Here is a 27,137-nt window from a genome sequence, read left to right as displayed (position 1 = left end):
GGCACCTTGGAGCAACAGAATCAGCTCTAGTATCGGCCTAAGATCACTTAAAGGCCAGGGAATATGCAGACAAGCCATATGCCCACATTTCACCTCACACATCTGTCGTCTTCAGTACACTTCACCACAGCACCCCAATCAAAAGGCTGAAATAAGCTAACTTGACTCAATGTTGTTTGAGTCAAGTTAGCTTCAAGTTAGCTTATTTCAGCCTTCGGACAAGGAAGGGTGACATCCACGTGGATGTCACCCATCCCTCTAGACATAACAGAGTCCAGATTTATATCAACATTTCATTCAATCCCACGTAGGATCACTGGTGGCGTATTGTCTGGGAACCAACATTTCGCCCCTCCTGTTCAACATTGACATGGCCTCTCCTATGACACTCATCAAAGAACACAGCCTCATATACTACAACTATGCCAATAAGACACAAACTGTTTTCAAACTCTACAGAGACAGAAAAGAAGATCAGCAAGAACTCACCACATGTCTCCCCAAGACAAATTGAAATGTAACCTTAGCTAAACAGCAGTCTTGATCTGCTCCACCAAAGCGTGAAGCCCTTGTCCATAATTTGATCAGAGTGTTAAAGAACCTTAGAATCTTCATGGATGGCACCTAATACCAAAGTCACTAATCAATCCACTGGCTAGAAAATGCTGCAGCTTCCACCTGAGTTCCATCATATGCATCATCCATTTCCTGATGCTCCAAACGATAACTTGTGCAATGATCTACCTGATTCTGTTTAGAATGGACTAGGCTAATGACATTTACAGGGGCCTTCCGAAATAACACCCAGGAAGAATAGGGAGAATTTAACATGTTTCTGACAGACAACTGCTGCAACTAAACATATGGAAACACCTCAGATATTATTGCTACCTCTACGCTGGCTGCCAGTCTGGTTTCTGATTAATTTTAAGGTAATCTGCGCTGTCCAGTGGACATTACATAGCAGGGTTTAGAGCTCATCCAAAGTAAGATGGATATAAAAGATTGACACTGCCATCACTATGGTACAACATTGTAACACGAGACATCAGTGAGGCACCTTGTCATCAGTCTTTAGCACCAACGAATTGTGGAACTCAATGTCTACAGGAAAGAACACATAGCAGAACCATCTCACATTTGAGAATGTTCTTAAATTATACCTTTTTGAAAAAGCCTATGAAACTCTACTATGCTAACACATAGGCACCCGGGCAAGGACCAGCTCTGAAGTCCTCCTCAGAAGAAAGACTAAACCTACATCAGGGCTCTCAGTTTCTGCAGAGAGATGCAGCATCACATTTCCCCTGACCCCAATGACCCTCTTCTCTGCCTCACAACCAGATCATGAAGAGATGCAATACACACATTCCACAGACTGACCTCAACCACCAAACCAACAAACCTGTCAACACCATCCAACAAAGGATCAAAGCACTCTTGACTGATGCAGCTTGCAAAGTATTGAGTGCTCCTCAGTACCTCTGAGCTAACAAGGTAGGCCTAGCGGTTAGAACAAAACCCCATAAATTGGTACATTGGTAACTTTGAACGACCTTTATGTTGGGCCTATGTTAACTCTGACACAACATTGACCTAACACTAATATCAAGTGCTTACCTGCGTACCCTGACACCAATGTTCCTCTCACGACCACACATCAGAGGAGATTCCTCCACAACACACTTCATTGGCCGTATAGCGCATGCCATTCAGAACATTCACCCCAGTTATCTAATCACATTGCATTTTCTTTTTTAGGTACATGATTTTTATTCGTTTTTTCAAAGAAGGACTATAACAAGCAACACGACCAGCATCATAAATACAGACTTTTGTATGGGTTATGGATGGATAGCAGTCAAATAACAGCCGCCAACTCCCACAAATATAGGCAATAATGTTTATTTTCATTCTATTAATGAAATTAATAGTGTTCAGGTTTAGTTCTTACAAGAACTTTGGTAGACTTGTTATTTTATTGCAGGCCATTTTAACAGTTTCTGTGACCATCTACACTAGCGAGCCCAAGTACGACAGTGTGTATATGATTACACTTTGAATTCTACTTTCTCCAACATACATGGTTACATTCGTATCTCAAGAAAGTGAATGCACCTGGACAAAACCTGACACACAGAACCTGTTAAACATTCAGAGATGCAATATAATCACTCATTGTGTATCCACTAACTGTAAACATTAGTTAAAATAATGTAATGCACATTTAAAAGATCCTCATGTGTACCTGTATTTTAATATAAAAGTTGTATTACATCTTACAAATATCTGCACAATATTTTAAAATGTGAAATCAGTCAATTTAACTTAGCAAACCATCACAGTGATTATATTAAAATCTTCTCCTCCCTGGAACAACATGTTAAACCTTACCAAAATTGGCAAAGGCTGATCAGCAAACAAACAACAAAATCTTCAATTATGGAAGACTTAATATCGGCATGATTCATTTACAAAATTAAAGACCCATCTCATATGAAGCTACCTTTCCACAATTGTGACATGAAGAACATCTTAAAAGTGGGATGCAGAGATCATACCTTATCAATCAAAACCTTTTGGAAGTATGTTCCAAGGCACAATATGTATGGCAAATTATTGCAAATAAAAGTTAGACGCTGTGTTAGTCCAGTTTTAAAATCACACAGGTTGCAAATATTTATACCTTTTATTGGACTAACTGAAAAATCTATGCAGAGATGGAACAAAACATTTGGCTTACAAAGTCCCACAGACTTCTCCATCAGATGTTGCAGAGTGAAATGATTTGTAAGGGAAATCCAAAGCACAGATGATTCCCACAACAAAACAAAATGAACTTTTAGTTGGCTGAAGATACAGAATTAATGGAACGTGGGCCTGGAATTTCTTTCTTAATTAAAAGACCATAACATCTCATGGAAGTAGGGGGCACAAGGGGTTGAAAACAGTACACATTCTAAGAGTTGCATTTAACAGAAAGAAATGAGGAAAAAAATATTCTTTTCATATGTAATCATTAGGTGCAAGCATTCTTAAGGTGGGCCCTGCTAGTTTCCTAAAATTACTGATGTTGTTTAAAAGGCGTATTGAAGTGAGATGTTTGAAAACACATAATTCTGAAACATGGTCAGCTTGTATTTTAATCACAGAGTCTAAATAAGTGTTTTTCAGCCTCTAAGTAGCGTTAGGGTGTTTTCGTGATTCCAATGTAGTAGCTAAGGCTTCCTGGCTGAAACAATCTGACACTACAAAAATGTGCTCTAAAATGTGCTCTAAGCTTTAACTGATGGAGTCTCCAATGTCCACCACACTAGACCTGAAGCTTCACAATGGTTTACTGGCTTGCATACAGTGTGGCAAATGAAAAGAAACGTTACCAGTTGTTGGACTGTGCACTCTGCTCTGTTATCTCAGCTTGTCTCATGCTCAGTAATGGGTGCCAAACATTTCAGCTTTGACGCCCAAGATTTTGATTGTGGCTGCTCGGTGCCCCTCACGCATTAGGAATCCTGAACAGAAGTGTCTGGAAGCTGTTGGTGAGAAATGGTACTGGAGGGGAGTCTTCTGACTTTGTTTATGTGGTTGCACTGCTGGACCTGGGCTCAAAGTTGACCACAGTGTGTCATGAATCTAATATTGATGTTAAGACCGTTGTCTTTTAGGTTAAGCATCTTCAGGTACTTGTGCTCTCACGTCCTTCTGTGTGTGGTATTTGAGAGGCCACCTTTTAAAACCATTGCCAATATATCCTGCAATGAATGCCCACCCTGTGTGAAGTGTTACCCCACTGGTGTTTCTGTTTTGTGATTTGAGATGGTGTATCTATGTAGGTTCATCCGATCACACAGCTCTTTGCAGGTCTCACCCACGTCATTCTCTTGGATTCCTGTTTTGAATTGTATGAGGTACACAATCTTGAATGATCTGTAGTTGCATGTCCCTGTAACTGTAGTGTATCTCTGTTGTTTGGTTCTGTGGGGTTGTTATGGCAGGTTTGGTACAGATGTGTTGGTATGTTTATTTTTGTTTTTTGTGTGCATGTTTTGCACCTCTTGATGTTGCATGGGTAGGTTCAGGGTCTTCATTGTTTTTGGTCCAGTGAATGTACTCCTGATCAAAGACTGTGCTAGGTTTCTCTGTTGCTTGTATGCAATTGGGGGAGCTTCTTGGAAGATGTCTCTCAGTTCATCATCCCTGTTGAAAACTGGTTGTAGGTCCTTAACAATCCTATTCAGTTGAGTTAGTGCCGGGTGGTAGCTACCAAGGGTATCGTTCTGTCTCTCTTGTGTTTCTGCATTGTAGCAGGTTGTATCTGGGTATTTTCAAAGCACGGTCAAATTCCCTGTCAACTTGTCTAACCAAGTGACCTATATGTAGGATGTGAAGAGTATGGCAAGTTGGCTGTCCCTTATTTTCCTGTTGGAGAATATGTGCTCGTATTGGCTAGCCTTACTGTAGATAATGGACCGTTTTGTGTGGTTTCGGTGGAAACCTTCTCTGTGCAGTTATTTATTCCTGTCAAAGGTTTTCTTACATGCAGCAGTTTCAACATGGCAGTTTCTGGCAACCTAGGTGGCTGTATCCAGGAAATGTATGCTCTTCTTTGAGTATTCAATGGTGAACTTAAAGCATCAGTGGAAGCCCTTTAGTGATTCATAAAATTGTTTAGAAGAGTCTTCAGCTTCTGGTCAAATTAAGATGTTATCAATGTTGCGCATGTATGTTAATGGTTTCAGGGATTGTTGTTGTGAAAACTCCTGTTCGAGATGTGCCCTGAAAGGTTTTGCATACTGAGGTGCCATTTTGTTCCATCTCTGCATATTTTCTTCGGTTACTCCAACAAAAGGTGTCTGAATTTGCAATTTTTGTGGCTAAATATTGCAATATGTGAGATGTTCAGAAACAGAACACTGTACCAGTTGCCCCAAAACGTCACAGAGTATAATGTCCTTAGACAGTACTGTGAAAAGGTAAACAATTATGTTGGTAACTACGCTATGTTAATGCCCTCTGCCATGAGTATTGCACACTAATGTCCTGCATGTGTAAGGCATTAAAAGCAAGATATGAAACTTAAATTCTTAGATCTAGCAAAACCCAAGCCCAAACGACAGGCTTTTTGTCCAGCCCAATACACAATCATGACAGCAGAGTTTTGTTGAAACCCAAACGAGAGCCAGATCACCATAGTAGCACTATTTTGTGAGGACTAGACAGGTGGAGTTTGTCTTACCGGAATCCCCTCATGCTGGTTTTTGCTGTTGTCTGCTGCCTTGATGCTCGCTCTTGCCTTCTTAGCTTGCAAGAGACCCATTTCAGCCCACGTGGTACTGTCAAAGATGTTCTTCTCTACATGCTGCGGGCTGTCCCATATGGAGGCCTCGTTTTCATCCAAGATGGCAACTCCTTGCGGGTAGTTCTCTTTGTTATTTTCATCTCTGCCACTTTGGTGGAAAAACGAGACATTTTAGCATTTGCACAGTGCAGACAACCAAAACTCGTTTGCACAGGGATGGCATCTTGTTATAGGCATGTCTACTGAATTTGCAAACATATTTTGATTGATGTTTTCCTCCAAGCAATTATTTCTGTTTCTACAACTGACAATGCTTTTGAAATACCATGGGAATGTAGGGACTATTGCAGCCTTCATGCGGCGCCAAACCTTGCATTTCAAAGCTCATGTTAAATACCTGTTTCTATGTGGTGGCATCAGCAAATAACATCTATCATCAACAAAAATCCAACAAACATCATCATGAACAGCAGCTGATGCTCAATGAGCTCACACAAATTTGAGGTCGCAGCCTTTGGAAAAATCGTACATAAGAATGAGAACTCCAACTTTAAAGCAAAGGTGGAGTGGCACACAGCTTTAAACTCAGAAGAAGACAACTTGATCTTTAGCTGACAAAGCCGCCTGGCTAATCGCGTCATCTTCAGATTCTGATATTCTTTCGGGCAATCACTTGGATTTAAATAAAAAAAAAAGTAACCAAATGCATTTTTCTCAGTGAAACGTTGCATTTGAACAACTTTTGATATGAGGAAAATCCCTTGATGTTGGGTTACAGAGGGTGTTTGATATGAAGCTATGCACCATGAATGGATCTTGCCCACAAGAGCGAGGTAAATGGGAGAGGGGTGCATGGAATAAATACCTGTATTTATGAAACTTAAATGGGATACACAAAAGTAAGCCCTGATGACAGCAAGCTCACAGCAGATTTCATTTTTCTACCAGTCGAGTTCGAAAAAAAACAAGAGAACAAATGGTCAGACATCAGGCACATATCCTGCATGAAAGCTCCTCATTCTCTGTTGATAAAATATATTCTGAGCACTGTGACTGAGTCCTGCCTAAAATGTTGTAAAAGCTGTAATATTACTATTAAGTACATCAAACTTTGGTTACAGCCCTCGTTTTCTCTATACGTTGCATTCACAGTCAGTATTGCCTACCTGCAAGACACACTATGTTTAGGAGATTGGCCAATCATGGACAGTGTCCAACTCTCCAACAGTCTCGCAATTTTCTGATAAAAGGAGGAGATTGGTGTGAGGGTGTGCTTTTTGTGTGTGGCTAGAGTGATCTTCAGGTCTCTGCTAAAGCTCCTGGGGTAGTTTGTAGAGGAATCCTGGTGTCGATCAGCTACTATTTAATGTTGAAGGTTACCGGATTGGTGAATTCCCTTTGCATGTTGGCTCTCTGTCTGCCTTTGCAGTTGTTGTGTTTTTCCTATTCCAATTTTTGGGAAATGTGTCCCAAGCCATTGCCATATTAGGGACAGGAAAATAACCTTTGTGAGGGGGTAACAGTAAAAGGGCATTATATTTATTTATTTATACATTTGCCGGAGCGCACTTAACCCGTTGGCGTCTAGGCTCTTGTTACAGGAGATGAGATGGTACACAGTTAAACAACAGATAGTCCTTGAGGCTGATTAATGAAACAAGTGTGTTTTTGGTCATTTCGGCAACAAGGTGTAGAGGAGGAGCCAAATGCCTCTACCGGAAATCCTGCCCCTATTTTGCCTATATGTTGGAAGCCAGAAATTGCGACATGCATGACGCCAGTAATGGTACCTATCCCACGAAGAATCCTCGCAACAAGGTATCCATTGAGAAAGCCCTACATGATGTATCCACAAAGAGATGACAGTCTCTTAGGAGAAATCCCTGAAGAAGTGTAAAGATGAACGAAAGAGAAGACTGGTGACGTCACATGAAGCAGAGATGCTGCACCAAGAAGATATGCCAAGGAAGAAGGTCAATAGACCTTATAGAATCTGGTGAAAAGTAAAGAACCGAGTAACATTTCATGTGCGGGATGAAGAGTGCACGTGCGAAAGGCACTGAAGAAAATTCAAGCAGTTTTTATAGGTGTACATACGCTTAAACGCAACGAGACTAAGGGCCTCATTACACGGATGGCAGAGAACCATGGCGCTACTAGCGCCATGGTTCATGCCGGTTAAATACCGGCACCGCCTTGGTCGAAAGGGGAATTACCGCCCCATTCCAAGGTCGGCGGGGCGGTAATTCCCCCTTCCACCATTGCCCTTCCCCATTCCCATTTTTGCCCCGTAGGGCTTAATGGCAATGGGGAAGGCGCTAATTACGGTACCGCAAATTGCGGTACCGTAATTAGCTCCCTGGGTCCCTTTGCGGGTTGGTTTTTAACGCCTGCAAAAAGCAGGAGTTAAATTCCCCAACCCACAAAGGGACCTCGTAGTAAGGCGGTAAGGATTTACCGGTACCAGTAAAATACCTTACACATACAGATGCATGCACACACACACCCCTCAACCCCTTTATAAGTGAGACCTATTAACTTTGCCTGTGCTCTTTTTGCATGTGATCCATGTTTTATGCTTTGTGGCTACGAGCAGAGGCTTTTTCTTAGCATGCTTATTATATTGGTTTGCTATCCTAAAACAAAGCCTTGTGGCACAAGGGGGAGATGAGATGAGTCAAACTCACACTACTGTTTGCGTTGGCTGCAGTGGCACTCACAGACATCAAGTAACACACACCTCATCATGTTCCACTCCTAAAGAAAGATAATGATTTGTGTTACACTTCTTTACTCTGGTGTGTAGCACATACAATTTTAAGTTGTGCTCTCCTCTGCACATATCTGTATTCAGGTAACCATTGGGTTCCTTGATGCAACTGCTATTCCCTTGTAATATGTGGGAATGTGTAATAACTATTTGAATAGCTTCATTTGTTTTCATAATACAAGTGAGCTGTGACATCACAGGTTGCTTTTATCACTAAGTTCAGATCACTATTTGGCTTGCATGATTTAGTGTAGCCGCCTAGGGACAGACGTTTGCCCCCTAGCTTCAGCACAGAGCGGGTGTCTGTCTTTTCTGAAGGGGTTTGGTCTTGAGGGATTGTGCCCGTCACCGAAAAATAGGCCACAGTCTTCTGAATCTTTGTGGAGATGCAGGGCTGATGTTTCTTACTAAGCTGAGAAGCTCTGGGAAGCAGTAACTGGTACCAGTGGAGTTTCCCCATTAACATCAAGAGCATCTGCCAGACCACTTTGAGAACTTCAACTCTTCTTTGATCACTGCTGATTACTGTTAATCACAGTGAGAAACCAGTTGAAAAAGAAACTCTGGGGGGGGGGAATTCCCAATTCCTGTTTTTAGCCAGGAACCACAATGGCACTTATAAAAAGTTACCGCGCCCAGACTCCTGCTTGAGTGAAGTGATCCCCAAAATACATCTTTTGAAGAATACCTCGGTATTCGCTTAGATTTATATGTGATCTGTAACCAGCACATTCAAACAGGCCTGCCTCAAGTTGCAATGAGCAAGGGTGGAGGAAGGGAGGAAAAAGGGGGGGGCATAGGTAGCTACTGTGACGTACATATAAGTAGAAAATAGGAGAATTAACCCATTCTCAGCTTAATTGTTTATTGGAGGCTGCATTACTGCAAAGTAATCTGTAATGAAATGAAAAGTCAGTGTTCAAAGTGAGAAAAAAAAAATCATGCATAGCTTATGTGCAATTCATCTGCTTATCACAGAGCTTTTACCTTTCGCTACGGGGAAGCCTATTTAAAGAATTATGTTTTTAGGCTGACACATCGTCCAGGCACCTTAGATCTTGTGGTCTTTACAGCACCTGCTTCACATTTTCTTTTCCTCACGCTTATTTTAAAGAGAACCCACATCCAGCCCATCCAGTGAAACTGAGCCTTCGTCGACCACCTGCAATTCACTCGTGCTTCAGAAAATGTATCAAGACAAAAACATGTGAAGGTACTTCAGTGGGTTGAGCCTCCACCACACATCGACCTGCTCCACTTAAAGCCTGCAATTAGATTTCATCCCAAACCCAGAACAAAACGAAGAATTTTGGGAGAGTTTTACTTTTAAGGGTGCTAGAATACACCTTTATCATACCTTGTTGTGGTTATGCCTATTTCTAACTTCCTATTTTCATGTCCTGCACTTTATTGGCATTCTTTTGGTATCTACTTTTAACTAACTGACATTGGTTATCTTTTAACAATTGTGCTTTTTTTTCCTGGTTTCCATAAGCATCTTTGAAGTCTTAAGCCTTGATTTCAGCTTACACTACCAAAGAGAGCTCTCAATAAAGATTCTATAGAGCGAGCATCAGTTTCACTGTGTGCAGGAGGGCGTAGCGACCTCTGAACGGGCCCATGAGATTCAGAGCTCGCCCTCCAGAACCTTAAGTCGAGATAGCTGCACCTTGAGGAGGATGGGGTACAGGATTCTCTTACTCCAACTTCAATCAATAAAGACAAGTCAATGGTTTGTCAAAGGGAAGTCTGTTTAATGACAAGTACAAAAAACGGGGAAACAAATGGAAATCAACAGTGATGTGATCGCCTGTCTCGCTTCAACTCCCAAATTCTTCACTCAGACTGCAATAGTTATAGTACATTTTCGTCATCACTGACGTGTTACACTCCAAAATTGTCATGCAATTCTATTGGTCGGAAAAGGTAACAAGTATAGGTGTTATATCTGTATATGGTAACAAAGTGTGAGGATTGGATAACTCTTATCGGGTGGGCGTCTACACCCATCCCTCTACATCACCCGTGATGGACGTCACTACAAGTACGACGTCTCATTGGTTCTACTAGCTAATGGACCCTAGATTATTTGGTCCATTGTGATTGGGTAGGTTACACCCTAAACATAAATCTCCACTTTAATTAGCAGCCTCCCTTCCATCAATCAGTACTTTAGGGCTATGTGTCAATTAGTTGGCTGAAGTTGGCCTCAAAACTCTAGCTTCTTATCAGGAAAATGTATGGCATCCTCGGGTTCTGGGTGACATCAGATGTTGGTACCTCTTCACGCTTGGCTGGTCACGTGTCTGTTCACAGTGAATCTGCTTCATATTCCCTCTATTTGTGTATTCGATTCTTCCTTTAACCTTGCCACCTGCCTGGGCCTCCTTATTTCGACCTTCACTGGCTGGCTACTATGCTCTTAAATTTAGTTTCTTCGAAGTTGCTGCTCTCCTCCCTTCCTGGAGTTGACCTCGAATTCCTAGGCATGAGCTGCTTCTTACTGAGTTTCGATTCTGCTCCTTCGTCTGGCTTTGAGCTAGTATCTGACTCCTGGCCTGTTTGTCCTCCACCATCCAGGGCTTAATTCTGCTTTTATAAAATGGAGTTGCACTTGTATAATGTGCTTCTATCCTTCTACTAAGCATTGCAAGCAGTACCGTTTCCTTAGCTTCTTGCATTCCAAGCCTATTTACAAGCATTTAGCCAGTTGCATATTTTCATCCTACTTTCATGGTTACGTTCTTTGTGTTGCAACATTGTTTCTTCTTTTAAGTCTATCGCACCATTATTCCTCATCTTTCTTCTTCACGTGTCATTCTTTGTTTGTCGTTTCGTTCATTAGTACGCCTGTCAAGACCCTTGTGTCGTCACCATTCGCCTTCCATTAAGGCCCTTTGGGTCTCTTTGGGGACAGTTTGTAAGTCGTCTCATTTCGCGTCAACTGCTGGTACGGTTGTCTCAACGGGTACCGTGCTGCCCATGGTTTTCTCATTATAGGCACTTCAACAGGTATTGCTCTTCTGATGGGCACTGGTCAGAGTCCTAGTGCTGCTCTCTGTTGGTTTATTTGTTCCCCATACGTCACATATCTTGGCGAGTATGTTCCTGGTACCTCAAAATGGGGGGCTGGAGTGCAGGCTGTATCTGGGACCTCCTCTACACTCCCCCCTCTGGTCGGTTCATTGACCACTTCTGCTTCCTCCTTTGGATTCATCTTACTTGGTTCTTCTGTATCTTGTTAATCGTCATCTGGGTTTGTACATGATGGTGTGAACGTGTGTTTCTTTGGAGTCCATATTGTTATCACCGCTTTCAGACTTCCTGCTGTTTTTACATGTTCGTCCTTGTTCCAGGTCATAAGCTGGCATTGATCCATTTTCCTTCATACTTTCTTCATTTTCTGCAATACACAAACTTTGTTCCTTCTGGCGCAAATTTGCTGGCCTTCACAAAGTCTCTTATTTCTTCATCAGTTAGGTCTCTCGGCTTCCATCCTGGTTTGACATCGATCATGGTCTTCATCCCAATGGCTTTCTTAGCAGTTTTCTGGCATTGTGTTATGATTATCTTGATAACACAAATCCTAGTAGTATCATCAATAGCAAGGCTCCCAGAAACTTGAATATGTCTGCCATCCATTGTGGGACCCATGAGATCATCTGGTTCTGTAGGTTTGTCAGCATACTTATGGCTTATGTTAAGGTTCCATTTTCTTCATCATGCGAAGGTGTAAATGTAACATGATTCTCCGATTTTTGCGCAAACACCTCCATCCATCGCTGTGATCATGTCAAGTACATATCTGTTCTGGAGGGGCATCAATCGGATTGCTCTTAGTTCTTCTTTAATAACGTTGAATCCCTTTATGGTAGTGTTGATGGTCTGCGATAACTCCCATCTGGTTATCTGCAACCATTTGGTATTTACTCCAACTTGGATTCTTGGCATGAAGATCATTGTGAACACTGATGAGGTGAGGCTGAACAGCCTGTGTTCATATGGGATCGCATGGAATGCTTCTTCTGATTTTGCAGAAAAGTAATTTTCTCTCTTCATTCGGGATACCAGCTCCACTGATCTCCTTTTCCTCAGGTTAGCATCTGCTTTTGGGAAACTGTCAATTTTCAGGTCACTTTTTGGGATCACCACTGCAGGAACGTGGACGTTCACTATTGTGCATATGCCTCCCCAGTCTCTTGGCAGTCTGATGTATGCTCTGGATCCACACAGCCAATAATGATCCATACTCACCGCGGTTCTGTGCGTCATTCCTGGGGCCTTGAAAATTCGTCCGCAGTTCTGATTCTCTCCCATCTTCCTTGTGCCATTGTTCCTGAAGCACAATTTTGGGCTTTCCAGTGGCACTATCTGCAAGGGTCCTCCTCTGTCTTCGACCCAGGTTAGTAACTTTACTAACTTCGGCCATAGAGGTTTGCACAGTCTTTGTGAGTTTTCTATTGCTTCTTTGCAGGCTCCAAGGACCATCCAAGCTTAGCAGATCACCACTCCTTCTTCCCATCCATTTGGGGAAACCACTGTTTCCCAAATCTGCATTTGGCCTCTGTTTTTCCAAATTTGAGCTTCTTCTGGGGTTTTTCCCTGGACGTTCAGTCTCAGGTTTATTTCCCATCTTGTTCCTGTTCCTTTAGCTTCAGTCTTCTCATACCTGATCACGTGATTCTTAGTATGTGCTCTGTTTCTTGTTTTGATTTCCTGGACATAACCGTCTTCATCAGGGTACTCTGTTTCAGTCGCCCATATCAATGAGGCATCTCTCTCCATAAATTGTCCTCTGGTGTTGCACATTGCTACGTGTGTTCCGTCGGGACATCAATTTCCACTGCCACGAAGATTTCGGATTTTCTCATGCTGTATGGTAGGAGTGCACAAACGAAGCAGTGTCCTTCTGATTTCCTTCTTCCAACTTCTTTCATGTGCTGGTACCAAATGTTGTTTCCTAGATGTGCTGTGCTGTCCAGGTAATTGTTTAGTTCATTGTTATCTTCATGTGGGCTTCTTTTGATTCTTAGTGTCTTTCTGTAGTTAGCTATAACTACATCTCTAAACGCGTCTGTGTGACTTTTCCTTGCTGGGGGTCTCTCGGGGATGCTGGACAGTGAAGCGGTTTTCATTATCTGCATCGATGTGATAGGAGGAGGGTTTGCGATTCTCTTTCTCTCCTCTTGTATTATTTCGATGAGTGCCTTTAACCTCCATCTGTCTGTCATCAGCCCAACATAAGGCTGCATCATGGGCCTGGTGCTTGTTCCTTGTGTTGGAACTGGTGTGCTTGTCACTACAGTCTCTGCGGTTCCATTTTTCAGTTCCTCCTGTCGTTTCTTCGCTCTAGCTATAAACGGGAATAAATGATCTATCAACATTTGTGTCCTTGCAGTGAATTCTCCCGTAGCCGCTTCTGTCTTCTTGAGGGTTTTTGCTATGTCTGCTTTAGTTGGTCTTTCACTGGATTCTTTTTGGTCACCTTTACTATTTTCTGGGACTGGTTGTTCGCTAAGCAGTCTCATACTTTCTGTTGTCTTTGTTCGAGTTTCTGTAGCCATTGACACTTACCCTGGTTCGTGTGCATTCAGTGTGTATGTGTGTGTGTAGTGGTCAGTGCTACGTTTTCATTCATTCCGCACTGATCCTGTCTCCCACTTTTCTCTTCATTCGTTACCTCAAGTGTGTATGAATCACTGCTAATTACATTTAATTTTAGTTCATTTACCTTACCATCAGATTTTCTCGGGACTGGAATAATTATATAGGGTCTGGGTGCTTTTGTGGGATTCATGCCTACATTATCCGGTGGGTGCACTAAAATTGGAGTGCTTCGTGCAGCAATAAAGAATGCAGTCCTGATTGTTAATGACAGAAAGACAATGATAATCACTATACATATACACATAATCATGCGGTATGACAATTGGCAGCATTTCCTTCCAGGGAAACGGTGGCGCCCCTCTGTTTGTGGGATGACCTGGTTACTGTTCTGGGCCCCCATTTCAATCATAGCAAATGTCAAACTTCTATTCTTTTCACTTACTCCATTATTGTTTCTCAGAAAGTTTGTATCATAATGAGTCTGGTGCTTCACAAGTGTCCCGCCTTTTGCGGGTGACGATTGTCTCTGGTTATGGGATACAGTTCCCTTGCTAGACTATGGAAAAAGATTAGACTAACACCTTTGGTGAGTCACATTCATTGTGCATATTCAAAATAGGTGAGTTCCCAGTGCACCCCCCGAATCTGCTTCAGTCCTGAGGACATGCTGGAACCTGTTCAATGGAAAAAATGGAAAAAATGGCAATTTATCAAAAAAAAAAAAAAAGGTGAAGTTCTCATCTCTGCTCCCTCGATCTGTCCCACGGCGTAAAGTTGGAGTGCTTTGGCTCTGTCTTCTGGATCTGTCCCTCGGCGGAAATATGGATAGCTGCCTTGGCTTCCTAGATCTGTCCCACGGCGGAAAGTTCACTGGAATCTCCTCAGATACTCTCTTTGAAAGTTGGACAGCCCCACTTGGAGCATGATGCCATGGAGGAGTGTTCCCATATGCGCAACATTAGCTGGATTTCTGATGAAGGTGATGACGTCAACCTCGGCAGGTGTCCCCACCATTCCTGGAAAGTCAGTGACTATACGAAAGAGGACGTTATGAGCCAGTCGGCTGTCCTCGGGCAACATAGACATTTGTCCTGCTCTGCTGGGTTCGGGATTACAAGCCCTTCCCTTGACGTGAACAGTCCTTGCACTTTCCTGCTGCGTGGATTGCGACCAGGTAACTGAGCTTAGCCCAAAGCTGGTGCAAATGTTCAGTGTTTCTTGGATCTCTAATGAAAGTTAGAGTGTCAGTGGTTCTCCCGACGATTGCTGGGCACTCCTCTATAATGCGAAAGAAAAGCGTGTTTGTGAGTTCATCTACTATCGCCTGTGGTGGAAGCATTTGTGTCCTTATCACTGTATTCTGGTAACACAATGAAGGCTTCCGTGATGACAGTAAGCAGTTGCCAGATTACTTTCTTGTTGGCACTGTTATGCTGGAAATGCATCGGAGAGACAGGGCCTCCGTATCCTTGTGCTTTACTGCCTTTTTAATTGTGTGTTCTGTCATATTTTCCGCGCAGGAGTTCATGTGGGACTCCTGGCGGTGCAGCTCTCTCTCTTTTGGTTTGGTGAACAGACCCATGGGATACCCTTACGGCACCCATGCGTGGTGGGTACAACCCTGTGCCCCTAGTGTATGTTTTTGGGCACCTGTGGGTGGCCCGCAGAGCAGGCTATGGGCTGGTGGCAGCTCCATGCTGACTTTGACAGGTGCGCTGAGTATCCTCCATTTTGGGATCCCCAGGACCTGCCATTGGAATCAGTTGATTCCGGATGGAAAACAAGATGGCCCCTGTGGCCTCTTGCTTTCTATTACCTATTACCTTGTTTCCCAAAGTCCTGGGAAGCCCTGACTCTGTCCCTTCCCCCTGACTGGCTGTTGGGTGGAAGTTCCATATATGTTGTTGTGAAGGCCCGGCCAGACTAGCTGGAGCCTTCCCAGTGACTGTATGTTGTGGGTACCTCCTGTGGGTGGGACCTGGGTGAATGGAGTGTGTGACCAATATGCACTTCTTGTTGTGGTTGTCTGGTTTCTGGTATGAGAGACAAAGACTGAGACAGCCCTGCCCGAAACTGGCCTGAATGCAGCGTGTAGTGTTGAATGACTGGGTACTTGTCCCAATCCACATTCCTTGTTGTGAGTGTCTGAGAGGGAGGAGGATGGCCTGAAGTACCGTGTGCCTGATTGGCTGGCTGACTGACTGCATGAATGCCCTTCTGTATGATTGGCTGCTCAGAGTGACCCAGCAGTGTGGATGAGAGACAAGATAGTATATCTGGGGACCTCTCACCACTGGAAGTTGTTCAGAAGCGTTCAGAAGCGTTCAGAAGCTGTGTCTACACTTTAAGAGTAACTGGAACTGCTGATCCTCGACGCCCAGCTGGAAGACGAAGACTTGCTGTTGCATTTGCTTCGACCTGATCTGAAGCTGCTGAATTTGTCAAGGACTGATCCGAGAGAGAACCTGGTAAGGCACCCTCTTCCCGTGCTCCGAGGGACCATCGAGCACTGCTAACCTTCGCCGAAGCTCCCTGGAAGTCAGTCCCTTGAAAGGCTGCTGACCCAAGACGGGACCGCTGAGGAGAACGAAGCAAAGCACCCGGATTTCGCCGCTGTCGAAGTCCATTGCCGTCGACCAGGGTTCGCAGGTTTGTCTAACCGCTGGAGGCCCGTCGAAGTTGTGTTGCCCAGCCGTGGGGACCACTTGACGCTGTGCCGCCGACGACCGGAGCCGCCCGCTCCCTTGCCTAAGAACATTTGAATCCAAGGACTCCCTTGTCTGCAGCATCAACCGCTTTGTCCCACCGGAGAAAGTCGAGGACGACCAACGCGCCGAGGAGAATCCGCTGGTGGGTTTCCCGCCACCTGAAGGCCACAAAGACTTCGACGACTCGACGCCCTTGTTGGGCCACCATTCTTCTGAAACTCTTTGCGGTCCTGAACATACCGTCGCCGAGGTGCCCCGCACACCTCATCCTCGCAGGACGTCGCTGACGAGCACCGCCTGGATCGACATCGGGGTCCCGGCACCCTTGAACTTCTCATCGCCGCCGTCGACGACAAGTTCACCATCTTCGACGCCTCTCGACGATCCGTGGCTCCTGCTTTAAAGGGAGTCACTCAAGAAGGATCCTTCGACGCGTCTTCGAAGAACTCTACTCCACCAGATACATTGGGGGGGGTAAAACCTTAATAGGAGGAAATAAGGCTATTGAACAATATATGGACTGGGCTTGTGTTATATTACTTTATTTTACAGGTTGCCCAGGTGGGGGGGGATCTCCACACAGAACTGTGTCTATCGGTAGGGGCCAGTATTCTGCCTATTGTTTCAACCATCTTACGTTCCTTCCTATCTCTATTGCTGGTTTCCTCGTTATTGATCTGTGTGACATTTTAACCGTACAGTTGATGCACTTTAATGAGATTTGATAACATTGGTGGTAACACTTTAGAATTGTATATATTTATCATTGTTGATTTCCGAGTACAAAGTGCGTTATTGTGATCGTGTACATACCTTTGAATATTAATTATATAAAGACTGTGTTTTCAGTAATACTGTGTGTGGACATTCCTTTGTGGGGGTTCGGGGACTACACTGTACTTAAGAACCAGCCCGCATCACCTCCTGAGAAGCTAGGCCTTGAATGCTCGTCCATTGCTACCTTATTGAGAATGTTGGATGTGGTCCTCTGTGCCTCTCCTCTACCATATAGAGAGCGGAAATACAGGCACCCCCCACAAGTATCTTCACAGGCAGGATCTTGAATAAAGTCTGTGACACTGGTGACTCTCCCTACAAGTGACGGATATGTCTCTAGTACTAATTGGAAACAGGACAGCACATCCCTTGTGATATTTCAAACAAGGTCTTAGTGTTGGTTGCTTCAGGATCCTGTGTTAGCTCCTTAGGGCATAAGTCCTCTATCTCAGTCTATTAGAGTCTTGTGTCTCAAAATGCTTAAGTGTGGCTTGGTTTACAAGTTCGTGTCAACTACCGTGTTGCGGCTTAAATGCGCAATTTTCTTCTTCACCCTGCAACTAGGATGCACAGAGTGTCCATTTTATGTCCTTATCCCCTTTTTTTTTTTAGAGGAAATGTCCAGTTTTAAGCCACAACTTTTCAAAAGGGTTCTCTTTGTCTTGGCTTTGCTGCTATTGCGTCCTTCTTCCTCGTCATGGATCTCGTTTGCATGTGCTGAGGTTCATCCCCGTTGTCTGTGGTCTCTTTGTGGTGGGGTGCAGCTAAAGGGCTTTCTACGATATAGGATTTAATGTCGTTGAGAAAAATCCATGCTCTCCAGCCCTGCAGTTTTACAGCCGACGGAGTGCAGTCCTCTGCGATGAAAGGACCATTGAATCTTGGCTCGTCCCACCTTTTCCTCATGTGGTTTTTCACCAACACAGCATCTCCAGGGAAGATGAGTGTCATACGTAGACCTTGAACTGCGTCTGTTTCTGCGTCTCCTGCTGTGTTTTTTACTGCGCTGCACCCTTGTTGTCATCGCTGCAGTTGGTCTGAAATTACAGTAAGGCTGGATGTAATGCAGTTCAGGTACTCTTGTAACTTGGTTCCCAGGACCTCTTGAGTTGACCGGGCATCACATCTAGCTCTATCTCGGGGGGTAAGGAGGGTACTCATTCTTCTTCCTGTGACTATCTTGTGCGGCATAAAATGATGGTCGGAGCCTGGTTGGTTCTGAAGAGCATACAATGCTAGTGGAAGGCAGTGCAACCATCCCCTCTTTAGAGTAAGCTTCAACTTGGCTATCCTTTCCTTTAACAAGCTGTTGAGCCTCTCACAAATACCATTACCTTATGGATGATACGCCGACGAGAACTTGTGCTTTATACCAAGCAGCAAGCTGATCTGCTCAAACACTGTGTTAACAAAATGAGCCCCGTTGTCTGATCTCATCACCTCACACACCCCCCATCTAGGGAACACTTCCCTCTCCAGGGATTCAGCAGCACAGGTTGAGTCTGGGTGTGTACAGGGACCTGCTTCTATCCATCTAGAGAATGGACACACCACTACAATTAAGTACCTGTACCCGTTACACACTTGAATCATGTCGACATAGTCGATATGTAAGTGCTGAAAAGGCCCATTTGGCCTGGGGATGATTCCTCTGACTACTTTTAATGTGTGCCCAGCTGTGAATTGCTGGCAGATTATGCAGTTCACCAGGAAGAATGCAACTAAATTCGGTATAAACCTGCGAGCTTACTGCTAGATTCTCTTTTGACATCTGAAATGGGTAATGCAACTGTTCCAATGCTATTTTTAGTAGGGGTACAGGCATTACTGCTTTACCAGTGCTGTCTTGCCGCCACAATCCGTCAGAGGGGTTTAAAGAACACCCTCAATGTTTCCACAGGTTCTTTTCGTGCAGAGGTGCCTCCCCTTGAAGCTCCATCAGTTGTGTCTGCCCCATATTGCTATAGGCTTCTGGTGTGGCTCGTGCTATCATCATCCGTTCATGGGTGCATAATCGTCTCACTTTTGGAAGCCATACGCTTGGCTTCCATGTCTGCTGCATGGTTTCCGCGTGACACGAAATCTGTCCCTTTGGTGTGGGCGGCGCATTTCACTATGAGCTGTAGTGCCTTAATCAGCCTGTCCAATAAGGCTGCGTGCTGCACTGGCGTGCCATCCGCTCGGAGGTAGCCCCTCCTTTTCCAGCGTGCTTGGCCTGCGTGCACTGTAGACGTCACATAGGCGGAGTCACTGTACACCGTGACTTCCTAGTCTGTGTGATTCTCAATGGCGAGTATCAACGCCAATAATTCTGCAGCTTGTGCTGAATAATGAGATGGTATTCGTGCACTGACTGAAATTCTCTGTTTGCTATGTGTTTCATTACGGCAACACCTGTATATCTTTGTCCGTCTTCTTGGTCGATTCTCGAAGAACCATCAATAAAAACGATCTCGCCTCCCGCCAGGGCATTTTCTTTCACCCTGGGGATTTCTTCATAGAATTCTTCATAGTTTGCACAGTCATGTATCGGCTCTCCTTCAGTGACTGGCTCAGCTATGAACGTAGCTGGGTTTACTGTTTTACATCAAACTATTTTGATCGATGGGTTAGATATGATCACTTCATAGGCAGACACTCTTTGAGATGTCAACGTACCCTTTGGCTTCTCCAAGATGGCAAATAATGAGTGCTCGATGTATAACATCATGGAACAACCAATTACAATGGTTGTCGCCTTCTCTATGGTGAACGCTGCGGCAGCTAAGCTTTGTTTGCATGGGTAGTGGCCTCTCATGACTGGGTCCAGGCTCCCACTGTAGTACGCTAGGGGCTTGTACCCCAACGAGGTTCTTTGAGCGAGCACTGCCGCCATAATGCTGCCATCTGTGTGTGAGAATAAGTAGAATTCCTCTGCACAATTAGGAATCCCGAGAACTGGGGCCGTACAAATCACTCTCTTGAGTTCTGTAAACCCCTTTTCCATTGCCACAGTCCATTCAATTTTTTCCTTTGTCACCTGGGCCTTCTTTAGAGCCTGGAGCAAGGGCTTGGTATAAGTGCTGTAATCGAAGACCCATGCTCTAACATAATTGCACAGGTCTAAAAAGCTCTGCAAATGCTTTACCTTAAGTGGATTTTCCGTGTTCACGATAGCTTCAGCCATTTCTGGGGTCACCTTTTTCCCTTCATGTGAAATTAGCTGGCCTATGTACAGCACTTCCTGTTGACAGTATTGTAGCTTTTCCTTGTCAACCTTATATCCTTTCTCAGCCAGTATAGTCAGTAGCTGGACAGAATCGCGCCTGCATTGCTCTTCAGTGGTGCTGCAGATTAGAATGTCATCCACATACTGCAAGACAACACTGTCTAATGCAATATTGCTTAGGTCCATCTGTAGGACTCTGTTGAAAATGGACGGGGACTCACAGTACCCCTGTGGCAACCTCGTGCTTTTCAGATGCATTTGTCTGAATGTAAATGACGTCAGATCTTGTGAGTCACGGTGCAAAGCGATTGACAAAAAAGCATTTTTATGTGGGACTATGAGTTCACGTTTCTTCTGATAGCTATATTAAAGCACACGAACAAGGGGTATCCTCTCTCTTCTCGGGTGTCCACTCTGGTATCCTCTCTCTTTTCTCTCAGGTGTTCACCCAGGTATACTCTCTTTTTATGCAGTTATTCCAGAGTCATTACCCCTTATATATATACACTCTTCTCTACTTCTGACTATTTTGTTTTTCTCCACCTCCCTACGTTACCTTTTCCCTTACCTGTTCTAATGCCTAAGGACATTTGCCAAAGCATCAATTTTTTGTTTCACTCACCACTCGCATCGTTCCTCTCTGAATCCTCGGGATCACCGCCTCCGTTACAGCCTTTTTTGGTCTTTTGTCACTGCCCGTAGGAATGGAAGGTTTTATGTTTTTAAAACGGGTGTCTTCAACCCACTGCAGTTTTTTGGACAAGTTTAAGCTGTCATTGTCCACGGGAGGTTTCACAGTCTACTCGGCCAAATGGCGAAGGACTTGTGATATTGCCTAAGACCTAGAGTTACTTCATGTCAACGGTCAATAGGTGTCTTATCAATAATCAATATTGAATAGTCGATGGTCAAAACCATCCTATGCTACCAAGTGTGCAGGAGGGCAGAGATTTTGTCTACCACTTCTACATGGCCATTGACTACCTCGTATTTTCCAGGCTACAATACACACAAAGGTGGGGGAGAATAGTATAGATATGAAGACTCATGTAAGGAAAAAACAAGAACTAATAGCAAGTGGTGGTGGGCCCGTAGAAAGAATGTGAGTTAGATGCCAGTCACAAAAACACTTGACAAAATCTTGTTCTTGTCTTTTGACTCATATCCCTGACCTTTAGTTGCTGAGCATTGCAAACCATCATGTGCATCGGGTAGGGCTTAATGCAAAACACAAACAGCATTTTTTGTTCACTTGTAAAGACTTCAATGACTTGACTTAATATGCAGACAGATTGGGGAAATAACCTTCACATCACCAAAGTTGTTCTCAGTGTTTGTCTTGTGGCTGTGCAGGTATTGTATGATTGTTGCTGTGAGGTGTAGCATGTCTGTTACGATCAGTGGTTTCCGTGCATATACGAAGTATGTAAGTAAGACATACTAAAAACTCACCCTTCTGCATATGATGTCTCAAACTCTGAACTAAACACAACCACACCTCTACAGCACAACAAACCGCATGCACTTCACAAAACCCTTACAATGAAACAAACCATACACAATCTCACCCAACACCACATGATGCCTACCAACCGAAAAATGCACCTACGCTCAGTGACCAATTTCTCTGAACTGAAGCTGCCAACAGCACATCCCAACACTCAAGCTCTTTTCCTGCTCAGTCCTACTAACAAACCCTGCCACCTTCCTTGCATGACAGATCCACCAGAGCACCAAGAGACCACTCAGGTGGTACCAGTGCACGGTAAAAGAACCTTTAACATAATATAAGATAACATATGTGCTTAGTGTTGGACTACACATATGTGGGGATTAGATGAATTTCACCCTAAAGCTCACACACCAGTTTCTGAAAATGTGTTTCAAAAATGTCCCTATGAATCAAGATATTTAGAATTTATGTGGCATTTTCTTTGTAACCGCTGGTGGCACGGGAAGACTCGTTGATGCAAAACTTAACCTGGAGCTAAATGTTCTTTTATACATCTGGAGACCTAGGGGTTCCGAAAGCAGCGTTTAGGTTTGGTTGATTGCTGGTGCATCCATTCATTGCAAACATTATCAACTAGTATAGTAGAGGTGAGGAGATTGACAGATCTGGACACCGCATTTCAAACATTCTATGCAGAGTTCATAGGTTTTCCCTTGCTATGTGTGAGAAGGCCATAAAGTCATGTTTTTATTGGAATTTTGCAGCTTGTAGGTTTCCTAAATTTATAATGGGAAAGAAAAAAATACAAGTTCCAGAAAGCAAAGCGAAAAACCCAGGTCTGGATGACCTTCTTACACATGGCAACGTTTCATTGACAGCTCTGTTAAAGAAAAAAATACAAGTTCTAGAAAGCAAAGCGAAAAACCCTGGTCTGGATGACCTTCTTACACATGGCAACGTTTCATTGACAGCTATGCTATATGTATCTTTCTGCATGCAGTAATGCATTTAAGCAGTGTACGCACAGCACCTACTAATGTAAATACATTGTGGGTGAATTCATGAATTCATTGAATTGAATCAATTAATGAATGTATCAACACTTTTGGAAAGTCAAGCCTTTCTTTTGAACACAAATAGTACAAAAACCCATACAATTAGCAACATAAATCCACAAGCAGGGCAAAAACACAGCGTGCCCTCTTAATGTACAAAGGCTGCAGTCACATTTAAACATTGAAGGCACATTTGTTTTCAGTACACCCACAGGTGCTAGATGCATAGTGGTCTATTTGAAAGCCAATAATATTTAATGCATAGTCAAAGTTCCCAACCTGAGAGATTGCCATAATCATGAGACCCTTTGGATTGCTCAGTACAAGGTAAGTGTGTCATAGTTTGTTTTTAGGTCATCTGAAAAGAGAGAGGATTTAACTAACGATATGGGAATCCTACAACCCCCTATAGACAAAACAAGCATTGCCAATGCCAACAGTTTGAATTTATGTATAATTGCACAAGCCTAATCGGTTGGCTTTGCCAGTGCTTGTTTTCAACAGGAAATCTGTGAAGGACATGCATCGTGCTTAAAAAAAGAGTGGCTGAAATGAGACATGGTTAAGAAATGTTTGTTATACCAGTAGCGTGTTTACAACTCCAATTAAGTAATTGACTTCGTCCCGGGAGGAAAGCTCAGCTGCAACGTGCTCGCCTTGGAAACTAGATGACACGAAGCAACACAGGTTCGATCCCGGGTCTGCGCTTAGAAACATCTGGGTATTAGGCACTTTATAAATATGCAACTAAGACATGTTCCGGTACCAGCGCCTCAAAGTCTGCGCTGTGTAAGCGCTTTAAAAATGCAAATAAATAAGAATAAAATAAACTCTCAGAAGACTGCTTTGGAAAACCTCTAGGAAGTTTGATGGTAAGACATGATTAAAGCCACCTCAAAGAGTTCCCATGAGGCAGTGAGTGTGCACAGAGGGGCAGGAACTGGGTGGGAATTGCCAAAGGGATTAGCATGGCCATGGGTGTTCAGTAGGTGGGCAAATAAGCAAACATAACCTACAAGCTTTGTGTCCCTCCTCATATGCCATTTCTACCTATCTGTACTCTAACACAATAGTTTCGGCTTGTAGGTTGCACTAAAGTGCTCAAACAATCCAACAAATGGATATATATTTTGACAGACAGAAAAATTGTTTATTGTTCTGTACAAATATTTGCTGAACATTTTATTTTCGTTATATTCATTGTAAATAATTCTAAAATCATTTTAAAAGATTTTCAGAATCATGGCAAAATAAAAGTACTTATCCCATCCTCAATCAGATATACATATCAAATCCTATTATAATTCAGTGTGAAGTTTATACAGTTAAATTGTATTAAGTTTGAAAAATTATAAATAGCTGGTAATTCCAAATGCAAACAAATCATATAATATGTGAATCATTCCTATATCAATTGAAGAAATCACAGAATAGATTACATCAATGTGTTTTCGCCCAGAGGGCTTTTTCAAGGCTAATACAAAGAGTTCCTGTATTTCAGAATTCCAAGATCATAATTCTTCCAAATTAGTACATTATGATAGTGTTCTCAAGTAAACTGTATGTGTATACCACTGGGTACCACTTGATTTATTGCCTTTATTATGGTGATTAGATTTGCACAAGTCTTGTCCAAAGAGAAATCTCCATATGTACGTTTACTCGCTCAGTTTGTTGTGTACTAGTTATACATGATCCATCTGTCATTTCACAAGATTATTGTTAACCTGTTTGAAAAGTATCAAGAATGGTTTAAGAAGTCCACTTTGATGGCATTTCTGAGAATCATCACGCTGGCCTTTGTGCAAGAAAACTTCACAGAGAATCATGTCCAGGCCATGTTGGACACGATTAATGAACTCCTGTGGATGCAGACATTCCTCGGACCACTAGTAAGGAAAGTGTTACTCACTTCCACCGTTGGCAAAGGAATAGTAACTCTCCCTGATGCACCAAAAATGCCTCATCAGATGAAACACTGCATAGATGAACACAGACTCATTTCAGCACGCTTTGAATGCCTTTATTTACCATATATATTTATTGATCAATAGCTGAATTGTCTACAATTAATTCATATCGTAAAATAAAAAACACAAAAACAAACTAATTTCTTTCGGTACATGGTGGTACAATGCAGTGTGGTACACCTCAGGAAAAATGAATACTATTGCACATTCTAATAAACTTGTGCTAAAAACTGTTAAGCATACACAGCTATTACTGAGGCTCTAGTACTATATGGCTCACAGATGCACCTTTCATACTGTGGGGTACATTTAAGGCCTAAGGCAGAACTCCCCTACAACAAAAACTGCATTTTAGCAGTCACCCAAAAATGGCTGTTCTTTGGTCTGCAGAGCACATATGGGGTGAGAGTTGAACACAGCCACCCCAAGAATAGCTGCATTTTGTTGTCATTCATGTGAATCCAGAGAAAACAACATAAACTCAGAATGGCTGTGAATTGCTGTTCCATTGTCTAAACATTCCAGGCTGCACAGGAAATTGACCTACATTTAAAACGGCATCGCACTGGTGCTACTTTCATTTCAAACATCACACAGTTTTGTTCGATTAAAACACAGCCCTGTCCGTGTATTTTATTTAGAAATAAGGCCATCCCTCTCAGAACGGCATTGTTTCATCAGTAAAGGCCCTGAAAAGCAAAAGAATTCTGCTTCTAGTCCGCATGGCTTGGATTTACTTTTTTAAATAAACCAACACATGCAAAGTACGCCAAGTACTTCAAAGGAATGATGCTCTCTCTTGCTTCGTGTCAATTACCAAGAAACCATTTAAAGCATATCTATGTGTCCATAAACTGACCAGATCTATAAAAAGCCTTTCAGAAAGTAAATGCCAAGGAAGCTGTGTGCGGGAAAAACCACATTTTGTGAAAGGAACATGAGAAAAAAAATGAACACGTGTAAATCTGTTGTTGCAAAGCAGAAAATGACATTGGGAAAGCTACATGTGAAATAATACTGTAGCTTGCACAGAAACACAATTGTACATGTGGGGAGAGGGGCTGCAAAGATATGTATTGTGCTCTGTTTTTTACCCCAAAAGACAAATCATCCTGGCTGAGGCCCAGGAATTTCTGTAAAACTACTTTGGCAGCAAGGCCAATGTCACACCTCCCCATGAACTGATACTGCAAGGGCAGGAGCACTGTTCTTATGGACCTGACAAGTGTGATAATTTAAGGTTCTCCCAGACTGCCAGGCAAAACTACTCCCAAGATCAAAGGATGGGGGTGAAGCCCTGAGTTTTGCCTCAGGGGTTATTTCCTCTACATTCAAACTGGAGAACTTCAAAGGGGAGTCATGGAAACCCTTGTGCAAGCTGACCCATGGGAGACAATTTGGATTGTGGGGGTGGCAGTGCCTCCCACATCTTTGGCGAATCCACCTCATTGACAATGCAGGACATTTATACTTTAAGACTTTTTCCCCTCGCAATATGAATAAGCGGTAATGTGATGCTTTGACAGTTTTAATGTGATTTTTTTGACAAGCACAATAAGACTAGGTGCATCTTTCTGGCACGTGGTGAACTGAAATGGCAGCAAAAATGCAATTCTGGGGGAAGCATAAATGGCACAGATATTAAACCTGGGGAAAGTATGCCAAATACTAATATGCATATGTGTAGCCATTTGCTGAATTTTAGATAAAACCTTGCTCCTGAAAACGGCAAAATTGTGCCCAAGGACAAGGAAACACTCCACAGAAGTGGCCTTTGAATCGGCATATTGCTTGTGAAATATGGGATCTGCCTATCTGATTTTTATGATGGTGACTATTGTAAATATGAAGGTTTGTTCCATAAAAGGGAGTCATAAAAATGCACACACCTAGGTAAGGTCACTTCCGTTGGACCAATCAGCCCGGAGTGAGGAGGTGACCCCAATAGCCTGGCCTATCCCATTCAGGGGGTAAGTCCAGGATACTTCCGCCCATATTGTAACATTTTCTGATGTAATTCTGGCTATATAAGGGGTAGACAGGGAGACACAGGGATATTCAACATTCAAAATGTACCCTTCAAGATTCCAAGACTCCAGATCCAGATCCAGGCAGAACCACCTATCTAGACACAGACATACCCAATAATCCAGGGAGAAAGGAGGAAAGGCCACTGATCCCCTTTAGGAGAATCCAGTGACCAGAACTTTTGCCCAGTGGACCCATCCCGCTGTCCACAGTGACCAGACTTTTCCCCACCAGGAGATTCCAGCTGACCCAGTAACCAGAT

The 27,137-nt window shown here is 43.3% G+C and overlaps 1 protein-coding gene across 1 annotated transcript in view; it reads right to left on the bottom strand.

The window, feature by feature from the left end:
• The window catches only part of FAM13C (family with sequence similarity 13 member C), an 835,708-nt gene that overhangs the window by 651,099 nt on the left and 157,472 nt on the right, over nt 1-27,137 (bottom strand). The window contains exon 3 of the mRNA XM_069611221.1: nt 5,237-5,447. Within this exon, the coding sequence (XP_069467322.1) occupies nt 5,237-5,447 (211 nt within the window). The remainder of the gene's footprint in view (nt 1-5,236; nt 5,448-27,137) is intronic.

The sequence above is a fragment of the Ambystoma mexicanum genome, chromosome 8 (assembly GCF_040938575.1).
Source record: "Ambystoma mexicanum isolate Mex_15411 chromosome 8, UKY_AmexF1_1, whole genome shotgun sequence".
Taxonomy (NCBI): Eukaryota; Metazoa; Chordata; class Amphibia; order Caudata; family Ambystomatidae; genus Ambystoma; species Ambystoma mexicanum.
Note: the sequence above shows the minus strand (reverse complement) of the source record. Positions and strands in the feature narration are given on the sequence as shown.